The sequence below is a fragment of the Pelodiscus sinensis genome, chromosome 2 (genome assembly GCF_052426305.1).
Source record: "Pelodiscus sinensis isolate ZL-2025 chromosome 2, ASM5242630v1, whole genome shotgun sequence".
Taxonomy (NCBI): Eukaryota; Metazoa; Chordata; order Testudines; family Trionychidae; genus Pelodiscus; species Pelodiscus sinensis.
The window spans coordinates 58,748,818-58,773,221 of record NC_143053.1 but is presented as its reverse complement, the minus strand read 5'-3'; the positions used below and the strand labels follow the sequence as shown (position 1 = coordinate 58,773,221).

The following is a 24,404-nucleotide window of genomic DNA, read 5'->3' as shown; positions in this document are numbered from 1 at the left end:
AGGTCCTTCTGTACTGTTAGAGCAGCCTAAAGACTGCTGTAATTGATGTTAGCTGAATTAGCCACAAAAGGTTATAAAAGCACATCCATGCCCCCTTTTTCTCTTACACTGAGGTGGAATAAGAGCCCCTCTTGTTGGTTCTGCACAACTGATCTTTATCCTCAGTGGAAAAACTACAATGGTTTTAGTGCCAAATTATTCTAGCAGCACTGTGTAAAGTAGCTATCAAAACAGTATCAGAGTTTCCCCCTAAAACTATGGGCTGATATGTACATAGAAGACTTGAGTGCCAACAAGATCTAAAAATCTCAGAATTCTAACGTAGAAAGACACTGTACCACTGCTGGCTATTTTAAAAAATAAAATCCATGTGTTATTTATGCTGGATGTAAGTGGCGAAAATTACTGTGCCTCAGCAAATAATGCTGTACAGTCTCTCTGAACTCACAGGTGCAAAGGGGCCATCAGAGCCACTGCTGCACTAATGGCAAAAGGGTGCAGTATAAGATGTATTTGTAAAATGTGCTTATGACAGACCACCTTCTTCAGCAAGGGACAAGTCTTTGAAGTGAAAAGCAATATAAACAGTGGTCAACAAATGTGGGACCAGAATTCATTATTCAAAATGCACCTTCCTCTCAAAGACAATTTGAATATGGAGCATCTTTTGCTCTTGAATTTGTTGAGCATTGTCTGACAGTGCTGGTGCAATGGACTAGAGAGCCTGATTCAGCAAATATGTTGAATATCCAGCATAATTGAGCACACACTTCAAAGCTTTTTGTTTTTTCTTCCAGGAAAACTTAAAATAAAAATAACTTTTGTTAATAAAATAATTAAAAACTAAACTGTGAATTCTGGCAGTGCAGAACTAATTCCTGATGATGAATAAAAGCATTGAATGCTTAAATCCCGCAAACTGAGAGTTGTTAAAATATTCTTTTTTGAAGGGGAGAAGGGAGGTCATGAGTCTGCTTCTAGTTAATGTGAAGAGATAATTGTCTAAAGTACAGAACGTATAACACTGTTTTCTTGGGTTTGACCCTAATTTAGCTTCCTCTAAAACCAGATGAATGTTATGTTGACTTCAATGGGATTTGAAAGAGGGGGCCTTGGTTACTGGGATTCAGGTAGCTGGTAGCACGGAAGGTTTATATGTATTTTAAATCGTTTTATTAGGATGAACAGTGTCTGCACCACCCAGACTGCTGGGATCTTCATCATTACGAAAAAAATAATTTGCAGCAGAATAAAGAGGGAGGAACTGGAGACAGCCAGCACCCAACTATGCCGCCTGTGCCCAACAAATCATTGACTAGCCTCTCTCCCTTGCCGTTCAGAAGTTTGATTGTTTCTTTTCAATCAATATGCAAAGGAGGGGTGTGTAGCTCGTCTGCCCAACCCCCACGCTACCTCGCCTGGGTAAGCCCTGGCTGCCGAGCATCAATTTCCCTGAGCTCCCCGGGAAACTTCAGGCAGCGGGGGAGGCGCGTGGCTGCGCCGCTGGCAGCGGGGGAGCCCGGCGCGGAGCAGGGTCGCTGCTGCGCTGGCGGGAGGCTGCGGGCTTTGGTCCCGTATGTGCGAGCGGCAGCCGGAGAGCCCGCCCGCCCCCGCGCTGCCAGCGGCACTGGGGGAGCAGCACCGGCCCCGCGGTCGCTAGGGAGGCAGCTGGGCGAGGCGGCTGCTCGGGTAACCAGGGCGCCGACCCGCCACACGCCGGCGCCGCTCCCTTCCCCTGCCCGCGTCGCGCCCGCCCCACTTGCCTGAGTTGGCTCCGGCCCTGGGACTTGAGCTTTCGTCTCCCCCCCCTTCGGGGCCCTTCGCGTCCGGCGCCTGCGGGAGGCTGAGCCGGGCCCCCGCCCCGGCAGCTCCTGATGGCGGCGCATCAGCAAAGCAGGATCCAAGCCTACCTGGAGAAGAACAGGATCGGGCCCCTGTTCGAGGTGAGGCGGGGGGGGGGGGCAGCCGAGGCTACCTGAGCGGGGAGGGGCTGGGCACAGCAGGTGTGTGACCCACCCGTGAAGCGTCACGCGATCCCACGGGCTGCGGCCGCGCGCCCCGCCCCCTCTCCTCCTTCCCTCCCTTCGAGGGCCCGCGCCCCTGCCCCCTCGCGCGTGGCCCTGCTCTCCCGGGCGCGCCGCCTCCCGCGCAGGGATTCCCCCGCGCGCACGCCCAGCCTGGCCGCAGCCCGAGGACGCCCCTCTTGCCCCGGGTTCCGCGGCCCTGGTAGCGCCAGCGAGGAGAGCAGCGTGGGTCGCGGCGCTGGCGTGGGGGGTGGCGGGAGCGAAGCGTCCCGTGCGTTGCTAGGGCGAGGGGAGAGCGAGAGCTCAGAGCCTTGCAATGGCAGCGCTGGAGAGGGCTCGCTGGGCAGCGGCCAGCGACCTCTGCTGACATACCCAGAGCCGCCACATGGGAACACTTCCCTCGGCACCGCGTGGGCAGCATCCCTCCCTGGGCATCAGGGCCAGACAGAGATTCGGCGAGACCGGGGTACGGAGCCTCCTTGTGCTTGGTTAGAAAGAAATGCACTCTAGCGAGTAAGGAATGCGTAGTTGCGGGGAAATCACTGCACTGGGCTGGGAACCCAGTACCTGCCGAAATCTCCCTACTCCTACTGGAAATCTGACACAGGTGCTGGAACTAAGGCGTGCTGCCTGCGGCACCACGGGCTTCAAGTGGTTTTCATCGTGAACAGGATTTACAGTTTGGGTCAATGGCTTCTCAGCATCCCCACTATACAAATCGCTCCAGCACCCTGAGGAATAATCTAGTTGCAATAAAACACTCAACCAAAGGCTACATATGCTATTTTGCTAAAGATTTCCTTTAATATGAACAAGTTCTACAAAACCTACCTGTGTATATAATCATATCTAGTACTACTGTGAGACATAAGTCTCTTGTTTTCATTATTTTACTTATCCTTTGTCACTCTTTTATATCTACTTCATCCATTAGTGTTACTTATCTGGGAAAAATAGTTTGTGAATTCTGTCTCTCCCGAGCAAGTGTTGAGATGTGTTTTAAAACCCTAATAAAAAGCAGGTTCAAATTTTATTCGAAAACAAGTTGCCAAGGGTCAGTTGCTCTATCTTACATGGACTATGGCTGTTATAGAAAGAATACCTTGGTTCAAGCAGGTGAATAAGCTATTTTCATTCTGCAAATGTGAAATAAGAGCCCGACTTGTTAAAATTCAAAGTAAATACTAGGGAATAGACAAATTTAGAAATACAAAAATTGTTACAGAAAATCAGAATACATTAAATTTGCACATTTTGATGTAAATGAAATGTTAGATTTTTATAAACATGGTTGCTTGGCAACTATCATGAAAACAATGACTAATTTGTCTCCTCTTTGACTTTTCGCTAACAGACCTGCCTTTTATACTCTAACCTTTAAAAAACCCAACCAGATATCACTTTCTTGAATATAGCTCATTTCTCTTAACCTAGTTGAATAATAACATTATAAGATGCTTGAATTAGTAGGATGTATTTTTTTTTAAGACTGGGGTGAAAACTGCAGAAGACTGAACCTGTTGTAATGTTTTTTATATCATTAGAGTTATACTTTATACACATAATTTACATCTTGCAGATTTGCTCTGGATCAATTACTGGTGTATGTCCCAACATATGACAAAGGAGTCTCTGTACCAAACCCACTTAGACCACTGTTGGGAATTGGAGTCAGCAAGGGAGCTGCAGTATTCATCAAAATATGGAACGGGCCTGTAGTTGCTTTTCTAGTTCATCAGATAAGAGTGTGCATTTTCACACAAAGCTGTTCCTGACACTTCTCCCAGATAAAGCCTGACTTCAAGCAGGTGATGTAAATGTCATAGAACTGTAGGACTTGAAGGGACCTCTAGAAGTTTTTTAGTCCAGTCTAGGGATGTTAAATATCGGTTAACCTAATGGTCAGTTAACCTTATGAATTCTTATTAGTTACTCAACTATTTGTAGTCCCTGGGGGTGAGGTCAGCAGCCAATGTGCTCCTACACTCCCGAGGAGTCCCCATTCCACGCTGCTACCTCTGTATCAGAGGCAGCAGCACAGGATACCAGGCGGGAGCTGGTGCACGAGGGGAGCCAGTTTAAAATCGCCAATTTCCCTCGCAGACTGGTGGCTGTCTTTCGCATGGCACCGCTTCCTCTGATACAGAGGCAGCAGCGCAGGGTGGCAGCAGCTTCCTTCCAAAGTGGGTCTGACTTCCTGGACCTGGTGTGAGTCCGAACTGAGCTGGGGCTGCCTGCCTGCCTGCCTGGCTCCTAATACACATTAAATGCGAAGCCACAGCAGGGGTAGGTCCTGGACCCAGCGCAAGCTGGGACTTAGCTGGGCTGCTGGCCAACCTGCTAAAAAATGTACTGGCGGGGAGAGGAGAGAAATGCGTTAAGTCTTTAGCATTAACCTATAAGCTTTTGCTGATCATTTAATTGGTTAATCAACTATACTATTACATCTCTAGTCCAGTCCCCTGCACTCAAGGCAAGACTTATCCAAACCATCCTGGCAGGTGTTTATCTAATGTCTTCTTAAAAATCCCCTATGACAGAGATTCAACAATCTTTCTAGGTAATTTATTACAGTGCTTCACCACCATGACAGTAAGTTTTTCCTAATGTTCAACCTAAATCACCTTTGGTGCAATTTAAGCCCGTTACTACTTGTGCTGTCCTCAGAGCTTAAATAGAACTCCCTCCTCATAACAAGCTTTTTATGTTCTTGAAAACTGTTATGTCCCTGCTCAGTCTTCTCTTCTCCAGGAAACCCAGTTTTTTCAATCTTCCCTTATAGGTCATGTTTTCATCCGTTCATCATTTTTTGTTGCTCTTCTCTGGACTTTGTTCAGTGGAAATGTCTACCTTTTCTAGTTTGATCCTTTTAAAAAACAATGAAAGGTCCTGCAGCACCTTAGAGACTAACAACAAATGTAGATAGTATCATGAGCTTTCATGGGCACAACCCACTTCTTCAGATGAATAGAGCAAAGGGTCCAGAGCTGCAAATAAACAGCAGAAAAGAGGGGATAGGAAGGAAAAGAGAAGGGGAAAAATTGTCAATTAGAGGTGATGGGAAGGGAACCCATCCTAATTTGATCCTGACATCCTTAGTCAAGAAAAGCCCTTTTTAAAAGTCAATGGAAATTTCCCTTGAACAAAGACCACGGGATTAAGCTAATAATGTAATTACACTTGTTATATATGAAGATATCATATACTGGGAACATAATGTATACTAAATCAGTTAAATTTAATAATTCAAAGCTTTTCATGCCTAACAGGTTTTGTAACAGTATAAAATGAAACAGATACTTGGGTTTCAGTGAAGAGTGGGTAAAATCCTCTTCACACATTGTTTGTGTTCTTTATCCCATTTCCATTCCTGATGCTAATTAGTCACCAATTTTCATGGACAAGAATACTTTGCAATGTGTACAAAATCCATAGTGCCCAGCCAGTACAGGGTGAAGTTAGATGGAGCTCAGTAACTTTAAATTTGGTCAGCAGGTCATGGCTATTATTTTGAAGCTACCACTATGCAATGTTCAAGGCAGCTGCTTTAAGGAAGTGCCTAAGTATTGCCATTTAACAGTGAATTAATGGAAAGGTGCCACAGGGAGTGGGCAGAGAAATGGTGAATTTAAGTGAGGACAGCCAGGGATGGAAGAAGATAAAAAAATTGTACACTTACACAGGTAAATGAGCAATACTCAACACAAAACAGGGTTTTGAACTTCAGACACATTCATACTCGGATACCAAGCTGATATCTGAAATGCCAAACCATATTTTTTATTACTAGTACATACCGTGCATGGTGGTGGAAGCTGTTGTTCAGTGCATGATTTGTCCTGCTAAAGATGCCAATTACTGATGATTTTGTTGTATGACACTGTAACTGTTCTCCTCTCTGTCTTGTGTTATTTTGCACTTGTTGCCTCCCTTTCTGCCCGTTATTTTCCCTATTGTACTGTACCAGCAGTGACTAGATCTGAACACCAGCCCTTGTTCAATTTAATTTCAACAGCAGCATGGGGGTCAGTAAAGTTGCAGCTGTTTGGGAAGCCTTTATATTGTAAAACCTTTGTCACAGTGAGTAAGGATGTAAAATCCCATTTTAAAAGTTAACTGGTTAAAAGCTAAGTTTAACCAGTTAACCAGGGTCCCGCTGATGGGACTCCAGCCCAACTGTACTGGCATGATCCCCCCACTTGCGGTGTGTGTGGTGAGTCTGGCCAGGCTGGAGCAGCTCCCGCCCTCCCTCACCCTGCCCATGACACAGCATGGTGGGTCCAGCCAGGCTGGAGTAGACTCCTGTGCCACAGGCTGCTTTGGTCAGGTGGGGAGCGGCTGTTCCAGCCAGGACCACCGTGCAGTGGGCCCAGCCAGGAGTATCCAGTTTACCCTGCAGGGTGGGGAGGGGCTGCTCCGGCCGGGTCCACCGTGCAGTGGGCCCAGCCAGGAGTAACCAGTTTACCCTTTACATCCCTAACAGTGAGTCATCAGGAATCAAGTACCATCTCCTACCATGGTTCCAACCCCTGTCAATAGAATGGTCAATGCAAAACCCCACCCGTCCTGCTACAAAGGGTAACACTCAGCTCCACATACCTAAAATCATACTCAGTTGTGTCTGACTATGACTATGGCTTGGTTATGGCAGGGGTGTTATATACGGCTGTTGAGGAGAGTATGTATTAAGGCGGAGAGATACTCTTAGTTTAAATTCCAAATTGCAAGCTATGTCTACACTGCAGTGGAAGCCCAAATTAGCAAGAACCTTACATCTACATTTATTTGTAACACCAGGTAAGGAATTGTTAAAACTGTGGGTCCTTACCTGGGCTCCAGCATACAAACAACATTATGCAGACCTTATCTCAAACTTTTCTTGTCATATATATGGAGTCATAGAGTTTAAGGCGAGAAGGGATTTGACATACCACCTCCATATCAAATTCAAATTCATTTTGCACATGGATGATTTGTGGGGGAGTAAAAGTGAAGAATTTGGAGTTTAGGAGGGGGTTCAGGGTTGGGGACGCAGACCTTGGAAGGAGGCTGTCGATGAGCAGTTTGGGGTGCAGAAGAGAGCTGAGGCTCAGCTGTGTGTGAGGAGGTTCGGGGCTGATGCAGAGGGCTGGGATGTGGTGAGGAGGTCCCAGGTGGTGAGGACTGTGGCTGGAGGTGTGGGTTCTACGGTGGGACTGGGGATGAAGAGTTTCAAGTCCTCTCTTAACCACAGCAGGTCCAGGCCAGGTGAGAGGTGCTTCTTTGCCAGGTAGGGCAGCCTCAGTGAGGCTGGATTGGGTTGAGGGAGGGGGCGCCTTTCCTCTGGCTTCTGCAGGTTCACTTGTCCATAATTCTATTTCTAGTCTCTGAATAACAAATATTTGTTCATTCCCATTTTAAAATACACTGTTAGTAACCAATCTGCAAAAGTACATTTTTCTTATCAAAGCTGTTGAAGGAACCTGTTTGATGTGTGTTCTGATTACTCACTCAAGCTTTGTTGTTAGTTTGAATTTTTTTTTAGGTTTCAAAAGCACAACTTAAAAAACATAATATCAATGGTTATTTTAATCCACTGCATGTATCGGAAAAATTATGTATGACACCATACAAAGAAATATTTACAAAACTGTAAAATGATGTGATCTTAACATTTATAAATGCACTTTTATATTGCTTCACCTCTAAGCAGAAATATAATTTATTTTTAGATACAATATAAACCCAGAAGTATATATTTAATTCACTGTTTACTTTTGACTTTTTCCCCCTGAATTTATAAAACAGACAATCTTTAGACACATTTACATGAGAAACAGCAAATAATCAGCCAACTACTATTGGTTAAAAGAACTGAAATAACTGTCTTGCTAAACCAAAAATAACTCTGAACCTGAATCTTACTCCTCAGAGCATAGTTCTTCAAAGAACAGCGATTATATCATGCCTGTTCCCAGGCAGGGATGTTAGATAGCAATTAATTGAATAATCGTGTAACTGCATCAAATATTAGTGGTTACACAACTATTCAATTGTCCGCGGGATTTAGTGGTTACACAACTATTCAATAGTCTCCCACCTGCTGCCCCACGCTGCTGCCTCTGATACAGAGGCAGCATTGCAGGGTGGCATCAGCTCCCCGACTGAGGGGGGCCCTAGGTCCTTGTGGATAGAAGCTGTGCCGGCTTCCCATGGAACAGTCTTCCCTACCCCTCCCTGCACTGCTGCCCGAGCACTGGTTCTTGCCTGCCCCCCATCGCTGCTTCTTTGGGAGGCAGACAGGAGAGTGGGGGGCTGACAGTTCCATGGAGCTGGCACATGAGGATAGCTGGCTTAAAAGCCAGCTCCCCATGTGTATTGGCTCCCACCTGCCTTTCCCCCCATGCTGTCTCTGATAAAGAGGCAGGCGTGCATGTGGAGAGCGGGTGGGGGTAAGCGGCTCATGTGTGCTGATATGCGCTGATATGCGCAGGGAGCTAGCTTGAAAGCTGGCTTCCCATGTGTACTGGCTCCTGCTTGCCCCCTCACCCTCTGCACTGCTGCCTCTCTATCAGAAGCTGCAGCGCAGGGGTTGGGGGCAAGTGGTTCTACAGATCTGGTACTAGGGGGAAGCAATCTTATAAGCCAGCTCCCCACAAGCACTGGCTCCACCTTCTCCCACTTGCTGCCTCTGATACAGAGGCTGTTTGTGTGTGGGGCGGGGGAGCGGGGGAGAGAAATGCGTGTAGTCAACAGGATTAACTGATAAACCCAGGTTTATTGGTTAATCGTGTATTTGACTACACATTGATATCTCTACTCCCAGGGCTGGCCTGAGGCTGGGAGTAAATTCCAGAATTGTGGGCCATCTTGAGCATCTCAGCTCTCAATGCATACCTTCAAAAGTTAGAGTGCAATATTTAGGATATAAAAATTATACTGATATAATAGTCTCATGGAAATGCTTCTGTATAGACGGTTCAGAATTATTTATTTTTGTTTCAATTTCATGACTATCTGGTCACATTCTGTTCCTGAGATGAAAGGTAGTAAATTCTGGGTCTCAGAAATGTTTCGTTTCAGACAGCTAGGTGGAGCCCTTGAAAGACAAAGTTATTTCAGTACTAATATTTCACATGCAGAATTTTAGATTAGAGCTTTCATGGGATTTATCATACTGGATCAGACCACTAAAATTGATCTAGTTTGGTATTCCCTTTCTGAGAGTAATTACTAGATGTTTCCACAGGAAGTTGTAAAACTCATATGATGGATTAGTGTTTTCTTATCCCCACACAATTAGTGGTTGTTTTGTATGCTGAAACTTGAAAGTTTGTATTATATACACTTTTATATTATCTAATATACTTCCTGGATTTTATGGATTCCTGGATTTCTGCTATGTATGCCTAGCCATCTTATGGGATACATTTATATGTATTGATTATTAATGGAGACTATTTTGGGGCTTTACTATTTGTATTTTTCTACCTTCAAGAGTAAAAGCTACTCATAGCTAGTGTAGTGCCACTGAAGTAAGTTTACAGGGGTGAGGATTACTTATGTGTGAAAGGGTTGCTAGTTAAGTCCTCTGTTAGGTTAGACTAATATCTTCAATCGAATCTGCTCATTCTGGCTGCCTCAGTGTTGGGAGCCCAAACTAATTTTTATAAGTCTCGAGCACCAAGAAACCACCAGAAGTCCATGGGAACTGAGGCTCGTGTGTGAGGAGGTTCGGGGCTGATGCAGAGGGCTGGGGCGTGGTGAGGAGGTCCCAGGTTGGCCCATATTAATATTTTTCACTACTTTGGATTGAATTATGCAGTGTTTCCCCAATTTTAAACCATATTTATTAAATTCAGTGTTAACAAAAAACAGATCAGGCTCTTTAATTATCATTATTTGATTAACTCAGCCTGTCAGTACATTTGCATGTTGGTAAAGTAAACAGCAGTCCTACTGTAAATATATAACTAATGATCTTGTCTCCTTGCATGCTTCTGCCCCACTTAAATTCTCCCCAGTGCTTCTTCACTGTCTCCAGTTCCCCCAGTAACCTCCATATTTTGCTTTGCTTTTTCCACAAAGTCTCCAAATCTCTGCCACCAGTTTTAGAACTCGTTTAAAAGAGTAGCTCCCAACTTTCCAGACTTCTTTCAGAAGTCAGATTTGTCTTGGATACCTCCAATTTCACATCAATTAAAAATTACTTGTTTACAAAATCAGACATAAAAATCCTTAAGTGTCACTGCACACCATTATTGAAAAAATGCTTTCTCATTTTATCTGTATGAAATTTCAGTGAGTATTGACTTTGCTATTTTTTTGTGGACAGTGGTAAAACCAGGCAAATATCTAGATGGGTTGAGGTACCCCAGGAGTACACGTACCCCTGGCTGAGAACCACTTCTTTACAGTCTTCTGCATCCCATATTCCCTTTCAGTCCCTCAGTTGCTTCTTGCTTCTACATTTTCCTGTGATCTCTCAGTATCCCTACAGACTGAAAGGAAAATGCAGGCCATCTTTACACAGGGTAATCGGTGGTTTCTTACTCATTGAAAGCAATTGAAATATTTGATATAAGGACAGAAATTTCAGACAGCCGTTTGCCCCTGAGGTAGGGATAGATGAATCATAAAGTCATAGAATAATAGGACTGGAAGGGACCTCGAGAGGTCATCGAGTCCAGCCCCCCGCCCTCAAGGCAGGACCACTGAGGCAAGCTGGGTATAGGGGTTGAGGTTCTCCATGGGGGAAGACCCCAGAGTGTTGGAACATATAGCAGGGCAGTACTCAGAGGGGAAGACACCATGATCTCGGAGGGACATGGGTCCTAATGCAAGGTGGTGGAGCCATTAACGGGTAACAGCAAGCGAGGCACTGGCCAAAAGGGAATGTTCCAGCAATGAAGAGCTAATTCCAGAGAGACTAAAAGGAGGCGCTGTGGGGATGAGTCCTACCCTGTTACAGTGGAGAATGGGCCCTGTTAATACAGTGTGGTTGAAGTGGAAGATTGATGCAATATGAGGTGAAGATTAAGGTAATACTGCACATTTAAAATTGTTTTGCAAGACTTGTGATGCTTAGTGTTTTTCTTAAAGTCCGGCTCCTGGAGTCAAGGGATTACATCAGATTTCTAGCTTTCATTCTTTAAGTAACTTTATAGCTCTTATAGTTGTTGAGAGAGCTGGAATAGAGTGTGCTTTTAATGGCTCACAAAGCCAGAAGGCAAATAAAAGGAAACCTGTGATGATTCAGTTTTTGTGAGGGCTGACTCATGATTATTTGTAATATTTGTGGTTGTCAGTATCAGTGGTCTTTGGTGAGGGTGATAGAGTTCTGGCTGTGAGGAGTTTGTGTCTAGAGATGTGCCCAATTTAGATTGTAAAATTTATATGCAGGGTTTTAAAAATTGCTCGTTTATTTTTGCTGCACCAGTGGAGGTAGGTCTGCTCTGTTGTATTAATAGCTGTGTTCTTCCTAAAAGTCATATTATTGTGAGTGAATCTGCGGTACACTTGGCTGTCAGATTTTGGGGATAGGGTATGTGAGACATCTGGAGCATTTAAGGGGGGAGTCTCTGGAGCCACAGCAAGCAGGGCCAGGTTCAATATCTAGGGATGTTTTCCCATCAAATACAACATAGAATCATATTGAGATATCACCTGGGAAAATAACACACTATCTCTGGATGCCTCTTAGAAGCAATAATTCCCCACTTACAAGCACAGAATCTGAGTGTAGAAAAGAAACTTTTAATTAAAGGAGGGAAGTTACTCAGGCTATGTCTACACTGCAGGGATCTATCAGAAAAAGGTACGTAAATTGTGGTCCGCAATTTGCATTCCTTTTTCCAATAGTTTTTTCGGAAGAGGCTCTTCCGAAATTTGGCCTGTCTACACTGGGCCAATTTTTGGAAAAGTCTCCTCTTTCGGAAAAGTCTCCTCCTTTTTCATGGGAGGAAGAAGACAGGGCTTCCAAAGAGCATGTCTGCTCTTCCACACAAAAGAAGCAGAAGAGCAGATGCATTTGCTGGATGCAGCAGAGCTTTTCTGGGATACCTCTAGTATCCCAGAAAACCCCCGTAGTGTAGACATAGCCTCAGCATTAATTTGGGAAAACATTGCAAACATGGAACATAAACATAAGCCATGAGCAAAAGCCCCAACCCAAGTAGATTAGACAGTGTCTTTTCCCCCCTCATGTTGTTATGTCCAGCAACCCAAATATCCCTTTCATATGCCCAACCCTTCTCGGCACCCTGCTCACAGGTGCTGTTCTTGATCAGTGCAGACTAAGACTTCAGAGGTGTACCCTGGGTGGAGGTTGCGTAAAGAGGCACCTCATTGCCATTCTCTGTCAGCTACCCTGCTGGCTACTTGTTGCATCACTCTGCCAGCTGCTCTGCTGGCCTCATGCTGTACCTCTCCACCTCACTGGCCACTCATTCACCAACCAACTACCAGCCACCTTCTGCTGTGATCTCTACATATTGGTCTTTTAGTAATTTTCAGCTCTGTGTAGATGGGGCAGAATTACTGCCCCATCTCAAGTGATGTCAACTCTCAATGATTTTTAGCACTTAGCAGGCGGGGCAGAAACACAGTCCTATTGCAACTGATTTCAGAACTTGTTGAGCATTTAACATAACAAAGAAGCTCCTAAAGAAGTCTATTTACTCTTCCTTTGAGCAGCTTGTGTGTCTGTGGGGAGGGAGGCAAGCTACACCACTCCAGTCCACACCTCTTTGCTGAGATACTTGCTACCAGTCTTCTTACTTTCACAGGGCTCTGTCTGTGATTCAAGTCCCTGGCGTAAGGAGGACTTTTCTACTGAGGGTGACCCCCTCATTTGGGACAGGTTAGTATTCATACAATAATGAAACAACATTGAAACAGCATTTTTCTACCCCTGCATTCTGTATTAAAGTGATTTCCAATCTAACACCAGCCAAATTTTATTCACTTTGAGCAACCCCATTTTATCTGTTATTCACTTTGAACAACTCCATTTTATCTGTTAGATATCTGAGCAGAGAAGGTGTGTTCACATTTTGAAAAGTTGAGTATAATATTATGCCAATATTCTCTGAAGCATAGGGCAATTCTGTTTATTCCAGGGTCTAGTTTTCTAAATGACCTGTTCTTTTATCTTTTTAAAACATAGCTTTACCTTGTTCCTGTTAGTCTTCTGTGTTGCTTAGTGAGAGCATATTGACTAAATAATCCATGACATTTACACTGAGGGAGATTTTCAAAGTTGTGCCTTTGAAAATCTACCCTGTTGTGTTTAAATGCTGACATTGTTTTGTTTGGACTTAGAGGCAATAGAAAAAATATCGCTGTGAGATGAGTAGTAGAAGGATTTATGGTGTTCCCTTTTAAAATTATCTTCATTGGGTTTTTTTGTTTTTTTTCCCCTAAGGAAAATATACACTTCTTAATTTAGATATTTATTATAAAGAGCCCTACTTTCTCAGATTTTTTTCATCTTCATTATTTCATATCTATTATGGTATTAATAGTGTTAATACTATAGTCATATGTAATCTAGTTAACTTATAACTTATAAAGTAGAAAGTACATCTAGCTTATGTAAGCTGATATTTATTTAGCTGTCCCCATTATCTCAGACCCGCTTTACAGAATGGTCAAGATATGGTTTCAGCCTTAAGCCTGAATAACCTCTGTAGCTGGCTTCTTAAAGGCCTCATAAAACTGTCATGCAACATCCCCTCATTCAAATTGCATTTGCAACTCAGTTGCTGGCATTTAAATATTATCCAGTGAAGTCAGCAACCATTCTATGATAGGATCCTTGGGGTACAACTTGGGAATGCTGTGCCCCCTTAACTCACAATTCTCAGTTGTCTCTCACAGTGCCTGACTGGTGATAAGCAGCAAGCCTTCCAGATGCTTAAAAGTCTCAGGAGTCCCATGTTAATCTGCAACTAAAAAAAACCTTGGTCCTGCAGCACCTTAGCGACTAACAAAAATGTGGATAGTATCATGAGCTTTCATGGGCACAACCCACTTCTCCAGATGACAAATAATAATGTCATCTGAAGAAAAGGGTTGTGCCCTCAAAAGCTCATGATACTATTTTTATATTTTTGTTAGTCTCTAAGGTGTTACAGCACTATTGTAGTTTTTAAAGTTTCCACCAGATGCTGTTAGCATTCAGAACAACTGCATATGGAGGCCCACACACAGACAGCAAATGCTGCCAGAGCTGCTCGCAAATCACACAGAGAAAGGCACCAGCCAAATTCCCCTTGCTCCCAGCCTTCTAGCTCAGGAACGTACCATTTTGCTCTGCTCAAGCAATGCAAGTTTATTAACTGGTTCATCACTTTATCAATGGAAAGCAGGGAAACTGACAGACTTATCAGACCCCTGGGAAGGTGTGGAGGAGCCCTATTCCACACTCTCAGAAAGGGAGGGTCCTTGAGCGCAAGGATGAGGCTCAGCAGAACTGGAGTGCGCCATGCTGCAATCCCCCCTCCCCTCCTCCAAGCCCTCAGAGCTACCTGGAGCACACAGTGTGGTGCTCCAGCAGCAAGTTATACACTGGTGAGTGAAGGGAGTGAAATTTATATCACTTCATATCTCTGAGTTTGAGTATCTGTTTCTGTCTTTTGAAATTGTGTGTGTGTGTTGTAAAATCAGCTACCTCTATTATTGGTAGCTGGTACGCCTATTGCAGGAAATTTAAATGATCATAAATGGTTTCCTTTTATTCCAAATGTGAAACTGGTAGTATTTTTGGGTTTTGGAGATATTAGACGTTATATCACGACAGACCATCTTTTTCTTATTAAATTCTACTGATTCTGTAAGTATTTTAATGTATGTTTAATGTGCATCTGGCTGAAAATTCTATTGATTTGGTGGGCTTGATTCCTCTAGGTTGAATATCAAGGTACAAAGTAGAGCAGGTTGGATATTTTGTGCTGAAATGACTTGTTGATAGAAAATGCAGTTTCTGCAAAATTGAAACTTTCCAATTTTTTTCCACTGAGGAAAATGAAAAAGAAATATTTTGTTTCAGTCAAGTTTAATCCAAATATTTTGAATTAATCTAACATTTTTTATTTTAAGTCAATTCATTATTAAACTGCATTTATTTAAGGTGCTGTATTGCCTCATGGTAGTTATAGCGCAGGTGTTTCATGTTCTCTGGCTGGGCTCCTTACATCTCCCATGATGCGACCTGGTTTCCCCTGTGTCCACACCATATAGTAGAGCATGGGAGTCACGTATTTAGGTGTGCATCAGGAAGAAGCAGTCTGGCCTAGAGGAAGGAATGGGGCATCAAGCACCTGCATGACAACTCCAGTGAGGAATGATAGGGAGATGCAGTTTAATGTGGAACTGACTCAAAATTAAATGTTAAGTGACCAAAACAAAACAAATAAAAATGTAATATCTCTATTGGGAATATATTTTTTTTATTCTAAATAGAGCTGAATGGAAATGTTTCTCAGTAGATTTTTTTTTAACTCATTCCACAGAATTTTTCAGTATTTAACTTTTTGTCCCACTTTGCAACAAAAAAAAATTGAACTAGTAGGCTTTCCTGTGAGATGGAAATTTAAATTTATGTTAATTTTAAAATAAAGAGTAATCTGTCCAAGCTTTTTCTGTTTTGTGGGCATCTTGTAGCTAGGTTATTTTTCTGGTTCCTAGTCATTCAACTAGACTTAATTAAGCACTTTCAATTATTAACAGATTCAACCAAGTAAAACAAACAGTGGGAGTTCAAGTGTCCAGAACGTAAAATAACTGTTCTCTTTCTCAGCTGGTGCTTTGTCCTCTTCTCTGATTTTCCTATTACCTCTATATATGGTTCCTACTTCTTCCTCTTTTTCCCCCTTATGTTTCTCTTTCACTGCTTTTGTCTATTGTTTCTTCTTCTTCTGATGTTTTTTGCTGGCCTTTTCTTTTCCTTCCTTTCTTTTCTTGCTTTGTTTTCTTTGTTTTCAAGCTTTTCATGCTCTTTATCTTTCATTTCCAATTTATCGGTTTTTATTCATTTCGCTGTCTTTCCTGCTGCTGTATTTAAACTGATTTTATCCACTCTTTTTATCTTTTCCATTTCCTTCAGTCCTATGAATCACTGTCATGGATTGCCACATCAGTTATCTTGGTTCAGACCTCATTCTAATTCTTACAAAGTGAACTTGAAACTCAAAGGGTTTCCTCATGGAGTTTCCATCACATGATGAGCCACTAGCAATCAGGATGTTCAGCCACACCTCCAAGCTTGTGGTTTTTCCAAATTCTTCCTGGTTTTCAAGTGAACTATTGTTAGCTAGTCTGACAAAGGTCAGAGTGGGTTAGAGTAATATATCTGTCTCAAAGAAAGGCAAATACGGTCACCTTGCCTGAGTCATATCTATCTCAAAGGAACAGCCTGTACACTTAGAGCTTAAGAAAGATTCCAAAAAATATAGACAAGTAAACTTTTACTAATCCAGCATGTTCTCCTGGATACCTGAAAGATTTTTACTGTCTCAACTACCTTTGCTGTCACCTGAATCTGCTCAGAGGCATATTCCAAAACAGGGATGGGGAATCTTCCTAAGTAAGCACCCTGCAAGACAAGGTATGTGAGGTAATATCTTTTATTGCACCAATTTCTGTTGTTGAGAGAGATGAGGATCAGAGAGCGCTCTTTCAGTTTAATGCCCTGTAATTATTAAATTGGTCAATATATTATCACAGGATTGAATATTCTGTTTGATTCTTTCCACTCCCTCCCCTCACATGTGCAATGTGGATCCCGAGACCTGCGGTGTCCAGACAGAGGAACAATATTTAGAGCCCTTGCGTGGTAGCGGAATTCGTATCTGCATCCGAGCCATACGTTGCAAACATGGTCAATAGCTATCTGCATTTGTGGATATAAAGTAGGTATCTGCAGATTTATAGGGCTCCAGATATAAAATTTGGATCTGCATCCATTTGCAATCTGCAAAGATTGTCTATGGAAATAAAGCGGGTATCTGAAGATTTACAGGATTCTAGCAATATTGCCCAGCCAGGAAGCCACCTGCTTTACAATGGAAGGTGGTGTTTGGGTCCTCTCTGTTGCTTTACCCATTATCTGCCATCAGAGTAATATATAATGTAAAGAGAATACCTCTTTGAAAGGAGAAAAGTTATAATTAGAACGAAGAACCAGGAGGAGATTTAAGAATACTCATTTCTTTTGCCTGGAGTATTTGAGAGCTTGAGACACAAGATTAGAGGTAGTAAAAATTTCTTCATGTACTATCCACAGGCTAACAAATAAGCAGAAACTTACTACAGTGTATTAAAGGGTAACACTAAAATTTGATACGACCAATAGTTGACATACCATATTTTCCTATCCAATATTTGTTTATCAAGTCCATATAATTGTATGTGGTATTTTATTTCTCAAAATAATTGGCTTAATTATATTTTTTCCTCAAAAAATCAGCAGGAGACCCAGAGGAAGTGGAGGATCCTGGACCTAGCACTAAGCCTGATTCCCCAGAGCCAACTGAAGGGGTTGAGGGAGATCCCATGGGTTCAAACTGTCCAGCCCTGGGAGGGCATCCTGTGGGAGAGGACCCCAGGTACGAAAATGTGCAAAAGGAAGTAGCGGAAATAGATGGGGTACCCACAGCGGGGAAAGCCTGAGGTCCCGGCACCTATTTCATACTTAAAAAGAACCTCCTGTACTGCATGTCCCACATACAGGGGCAGGAGGTGCATCAGCTCTTGGCACCCCAAAGATACCAGTGAGCCATTTTGGATCTTGCCTATACTCACCTATTCAGAGGACGTCTGGGGATGGAGAAGACCCAGGCATAAATCCTGAGCTGGTTCTTCTGGCCAGGGGTATATGAGGACGTCTGGCGGTACTGCGCCTCCTGCTCTGAGTGCCAGTTACATAGCCCTCGCCCTCACCTGAGGGCCCCGCTGGTGCCATTACCTATCATCGATGCCCCGTTTGAACAGATCACCATGGACTTGGTGGGGCCACTGGAGAAGATGACTTGGGGTCACCAGTACATACTAGTCCTCGACTATGCCACTAGATACCCGGATCATCACAAAAGAGTTGGTGGCGATTTTTACCCGGGTGGGGCTCCCAAAGGAGATCCTTACTGACCAAGGGTATGTCTACACTAGCCCCCTTGTTCGAACTAGGGAGGCTAATGTAGGCATTTGAACTTGCAAATGGAGCCCGGAATTTAAATATCCCGGGCTTCATTTTCATGTTCCCATCTGGTCCTCCATTTTTAAATGCCACTAGTCCGGACTAACTGCCCGCGGCTACACGCGGCAGTTAAATGGTAATTCAAACTAAGTCCTTAGTTCGAATTACCTGTTACACCTCATTCCAGGCACCCAACAGAAACCTTCCCTCAGGCAAGTCAGGGGGAAGGAGAAAAGGGACAGACCGGAGGAGAGGAGAGGCCGAACTGAGCAGAGCAGAGCATCACAGGAGACAGATCCAAGGCAGCAAGCAACAGGGCCTGTTCCAAGGGTTTGGGAAGGAGGTACCAAGGAATGGTCGGGGAAGTGGCCCAGGGATGTTAAATTGCAGTTACCGCGCTAATCATATACTCGATTCAATTTGTATTGACTGTATGATTAGTCGATAGGACTGCTATGCAGAGTGGTAGTGGGGACACCTGCGGCAGCCACCCGCACCTTGCCTCTGTATTTTAAATGTAGTAAGAGCTGCTAGGCTCTTACTACATTTAAAATGTAGAGGTGCAACATCCACGCAAGTATGCTGAGTCCAGCAGCTCCTGTTTGCTGGTGCTGGAGGAGCCCCTGCTTTCATACTGCTGAAAAGGATCTGGGGGGTTCTAATGTATCCAATATCATTCAAGGGTTAGTTAACAGAACGGGTTTATGTAAGACATGGGAGAAACTGTTCCACTTTAGCAAGCATTCAGCTAAAAGACGGGAACAGTATTTTATGGCTCCGGGTGGGAGAGACAAAAACTGCTGCATGGTCACTGACTCATTCTGTAGGAATACAGGGTTAAAAACAGGCAGTCCTGTGCCTGTACTCATCTTTTACATGCAGCAGGCTGAGGCAAGACCCACCTTCCCTCTCCTTTAGGTGGTAAAATAACAGGCTTTGTTCAGACCTGATGAGGGCACTACACTAGCTGCCTGTTTTTAGATAAGCTAGGAAGGAGTTTTTCCCTGACCACCATATTGGCCTGGGTGCAATGGGATGTGGGTTTTTTTTCCTTCCCCAGAACAGGTTTAGAAAGGGCTCTGTTCATGCATGGCATGAATGACGGTAGGCTATGTGTCACAACTCATTATTTAAGGGTTGCATGGATGTCCAGTGCTGGTATTCCATAGGAAAGACATACAGACTATGTCTAGACTGCAGGCTTCTTTTGGAAGAAGCTTTTCTGGAAGAGATCTTCCGAAAAAACTTCTTCCGAAAGAGAGCATCCACACAGCAAAAGCACATCTTGCATTTAAGCTGTGATTACTATGGACAGAGTGGCACCTGTGCTTTTTCCTCTTTCCTCTTCTTTCGAAAGAACTCCTTCTTTCCTGTCCACACATGCCTTTTTCTGAAAGAGCTCTTTTGTAAAAAGGCTTCTTCTTCATAGAAAGAGGTTTACCAATGTTGGAAAGACCCCTCTGATCTTTCGATTTTTTTTTTTGTCAAAAGAACGCGATTGCAGTGTGGACGTAAGTGAAGTTTTTCCGGAAAAACCACTGTTTTTCAGAAAAAAAACTCTGTAGTGTAGACATAGCCACAGTGATCAAATAAATGGCATGGAAAATAACTTAAAAAGACGTGTTCATTAAAGGAACACATAGGGATAGTTGGGGACTCCTATGATTGGTATGGCAGGGAGCCAGCCACCTTATAGCTCACATAAACTCTCTTAAAAGCGAGGGTGGTGGTTGTGGTGGTGGATGATTAGGTCCTGGCAAATGGATTTGCTGGAGGGAGTTGAATGGAAAAAGAAGGGGAGCTGGTAAAAGCCTCCCCAGGTAATCCCATGTTTATTCTGGATACTTTTTTTTATCTGCCAGGTACTCCTACACATCTAAAGTTGTCCAATTAAACCCATGTCAATGTCTCCTGTCCTCCTGCTAGATACCCTAAGGGAGTAAAAAGGAGGGCTACAAAATTAATAAAAGATTTAGGAAACCTGACTTATGAAGAAAGGTTAAAATAAACTTACCATGTTTAGTCTTGAGGAAAAAAAGACTAAGAGGGGACCTTCGTAAATCTTCAAATATGTAAGATGATGTTGTAAAAAGGGTGGTGGTCAGTTGTTCTTCATGTCCACTTAAAGCAGGACAAGAAGTATTGGTCTTTATGTGCAGCAAAGGATATTTAGGTTAGATTCAGTTCTGGAATAGACTTCCAAGGGAGGTTGTGGAGTCTCCATCAGTAGATGATTTTAAGAAGAACAGATTGGACAAACATCCCTCAGGCATAGTCTAGGTTTATTTGGTCCTTCTCTAGTGCAGGAGACTGCGCTTGATGACTTCTACAGGTCCCTTTTAGCCCTCCATTTATGATTCCAAGTTTGGTTATTAGATTGCACAATACTCTCCCAGGGGAATTGATGGGAGTCATATTACTTGAGATAGTTAACTAGCAAAGCACTCAATAATGTGCTGTAAGGAACACTCTCTGTGTTAGTAAGTGATTATCTATTTGACTTTGTTTCTATTTCTAATTTAGACTCTAAGCTACATACAGACCATCACTCAGATCTCGTTTCATGCCCATTCTATATGACTTGGGTTCTTTTTTTTTTTTTTTTTTTTTTTAAAGAAGATTGTTTTAGTCACCTAAATTGCTTAGACTATTAGTATTTTATTTTTACCAAGAAGGAAGATGTAGGAGAAGATAGTTCCTTGAATCTCTTCTAAGGGAAGAGGTAGACAGTGAGGGTCAAGAGCAGAGGTGGGCAATAATTTTTGCAGGGGGGGGGGACTTCATGAATTTTGAGAGATGGTTGCAGATTAGCTCTAGGCCCCCGGAAGGGGCGGGGCCTTGCGTGGAAAGGGGCAGTTCCTTCCCGGTGCTGTGTGCCCCTGGCACCACGAGGAGACTTCATATATTCCCTGCCCCCAGGCCAATCAGGACTTGGGGCAGGGGAAAGTGCAAAGTCATTCGTTGTTCAAAACAGCTGGTGGCTCCCTCTAGGTACTTTGCGCTCCTAGTCGGGGGAGGCAGCCACCAGCTGCTTTGAATAGCGAATGATTGTGTGCACTCCTCCTCCCGCAGGTCTCCATTGGCCTGGGAGCAAGGCAGGTCACGGGCTGGATCAAATGGTGTGATGGGCTGCGTTTGGCCTGTGGACTGTATCTTGCCCACCTCTGTTCAAAAGGGATGGAGCCTGAAGATCTGCTGGTAAATTTGGGTAATTTTTTATGGATTTTAGGTTCTCTGTGTAAGAAGATAATCTTTAAGTTCTATTTACCAGGGTCACTTGTACCCTTCCCAATTTTTAATGGCTAAAACCCTTCCAAAAATTTGAAACATTTGTTTTCATTTAGAACATTTTGAAACGTTTTTTGATGCTCACAGAATTACATCAGTGTTTTTTTGTTTTTACTCTTTGCCCTGTTTTTCCCTACATTTTGTTTGAGCCTAAGGAAATTGTCCCTCGTATTGAACAAAGTGGGAAATAAATATTACGTCTCTAACTTAAGGCCTTTTTTCCCTAACTGTAGTGCAACATCAGAATTATACTTTGCTTAGTGTTTTAAGACTAAAGATTGTATAATACTCTTGAACAAATACTAGGGCAATTGAGGGTCTTGATCCTGTAATATATCTGCATGAGCGACGTCCATACAAATACTCACTGAAATAAGCAGGATTCTGCTTGAATATTAGCATCTGTCCATAAATTGCTCCATAGGACTGCCCATTTTAGAAACATGACACAACAACTCTGGATTGTTAAGTATTCAATACAAATATGTATAAATAGGCCTTTACATGTAATTTGTGAAAAAGTGGGCATTTACCAATTTCTTACCAGATAGCTGTTACGTGTGGATTACATATGTATTATTGCTGCAAACAAGATCTGTTAAAATGTTATCTAAATCACATAGGTAAGCACACACAACTTATGAGATGCCATATTCACAATACAGATATGTAGTAAAAGCCAGTTTTTAGTGCAAGGGTCTTACAGGTTTAGTTTATCACTATGCCCAAGAGTAGCTCTCCCCCCCCCCCCCCAAAAAAAAAGAAAAAGAAAAGAAAAAGAACCCCCAAACAACAACAAACTTAAAAAAAAAACCAGAGGGGGGATAAGTTACAGTAAGGTGAGCATGTATTTTCGTAGGTAGTGTACAAATCGTTCAGATACAGAACATCTTATGTTTGTTAATGAGAGAATTAATCAATCAGTAGTAGTCTATTTGCCAACTGCCTGTGCGTTATCGATGAGCAGTGTTCTGTAGGCCTGCACCGCCACTAAGATAGGACTGCCAAATAGGCAAAATTGAGTTTTCCATTATTACTTAGCTTGAAGTTTTAAATTGTGTTTAAAATATGATAGACTAAGAAATATATTCCCTGGCAGGGTTGTATGGAAGGATTAGCAAACTATCTTGGGAAAGCTTAAGCTAGGGATTTTGCTGATATGATGCTTTGGATTTTAAAGAGAGACTTACGTTTTTATATCCTATTCATGAATCCTTTTACAGCTTATGAAAGGGTTAATTCATGTGATGACTTTGGAATGAACTTGCTGTCTCCTATCTTGGCAGCCTAGTGAATTCTGGGGATTCAGCTGTCTTTATTGGGAAGGAATGAGGTTAAAAGGCAGCCCTCAGTGATGTTATGGTAAAAAATGCAAAAGAATGTCTTAATACAGAATTGTCCACTTAGTTTGTTAATTTGAATACGTAGGCAGATTTCGTTTTTGAAACCTCTCCCCTTATGTGGAAAAGTAGTTTGTTTGATTTGAACGGAAGAGCTTATCCTTGAAGGCAGAATTCTTTAAAAAAAAAAAAACCGTGACAACTGTGAAAATAAACACTGAGAAGATCTCATTATTCTTCATATCAGGAACTTTTCTGTCATCTTACTAGTGGGAAGGACATGTTAAGCAACAATATCTTAATAGTTTGCTTCTGGTGATGAACTTGATAAAATTAGGGAGTGACTGAAAGCCAGAAGAGGGTTAAGAAAGATTTCTTTCAGGATTTGATCTCCAATGTATATAGTTGTAAAGGCTTAATGATATCTATTATGGGCTCAGTAGGGTGACAGTTAAGGGTGTACACTCAGGAAAAATTTTGTGTGTGTGTGTGTGTGTGTGTGTGTGTGTGTGTGTGTTTAAAGAGGTTCTTTCTGGGTATTTGGGTGTCCCATTCCATGCTGTGATCTTCATTTCTAGTAGAATGTCCTTTTTCGGTCAAAGTGGTTTTAAGGCTATTAAGGTATATATCCTGGACTTTCTCCTTAGCGTATTCCATAGCAGTAGCGGGCAAGTTGTGGTCCATCAGGGTTGTCTGGTGGTGTGCCATGTGGTATTTACTGACATTGACCGTGTGCAGGCATGGTCCCCCCACAGCTCTTATTGATCAGGAATGGTGAAATGTGGCCACTTAGAGCTGCAGAGGGACATTCTTGTGGATGGTTAATGTCAGCAAAATGTCTCACAGCCTGCTAACAGATTATTCTGATGGGCTGCAGGCTGCCCACCGCTGTTGTATCGTATCTGAGGGTCTGGTTGTAAGTAAGAGATTGATTGGTGTGTTTGGGGTATTACTGGTTCTGTGAAAGTAGGTGTGATGATCTTTGGGTTTCTTGGACATAGTTGTCTGTAGGGTTCTATTGTTGAATATGATTGTGCGGTGTAGGAACTTGATGCTGATGGGCCAGAGTATTTTAGAGACTGGTTGTTGGATGGGTGGTGGTTGTTGAAGTTGTGGTGGAAATCTATGAAGGAGTTAGGTTATCAGTCCAGAGGATGAAAATACTACTCATGGTGCTTAAATTCATAATTTTGCTAGACACTAAAAATCATGGTGTTAATAAAGACACTAGGTTTATGGTTTATTACAATAATTTGTAAACAACTAATCCTGCTATGACTGAAGGAGTGTTAATGGGCCAATTCCATTTAATGGTCTCTTAGAATATGTGTTAATGACATATGATAAATACTCTGTTACACCTTGTATTTATCTGTGACACTCTGACTACCTTTTCAAGACCTGAAGAAGAACTTTGTATCTTTCACCAACAGAAGTTGGTCCAATAAAAGATATTTCCCCACTCACCTTGTCTTTCTTCCCTGGAACCAACATGGGTGCAACACTTAAAACAACAGTGGTATATTTATGATAGTCTATCTCTTCCAGTTACTTCATAAACTTTACTCATGAGTTTAA

The 24,404-nt window shown here is 42.8% G+C and overlaps 1 protein-coding gene across 5 annotated transcripts in view; it reads left to right on the top strand.

The window, feature by feature from the left end:
* Positions 1–1,492: 1,492 nt before the first annotated feature.
* The window catches only part of C2H8orf34 (chromosome 2 C8orf34 homolog), a 235,140-nt gene continuing 212,228 nt past the window's right edge, over positions 1,493–24,404 (top strand). For 2 of the 5 annotated variants that reach the window (XM_075920572.2, XM_075920569.2), the window contains exon 1: positions 1,493–1,943. In XM_075920572.2, coding sequence (XP_075776687.2) covers positions 1,875–1,943 — 69 coding nt within the window. In that variant the 5' untranslated portion in view covers positions 1,493–1,874. Of the gene's footprint in view, positions 1,944–14,135; positions 14,577–24,404 lie in introns of those variants that run through there. The other 3 variants (XM_075920568.2, XM_075920562.2, XM_075920563.2) reach the window with 3 other exon arrangements.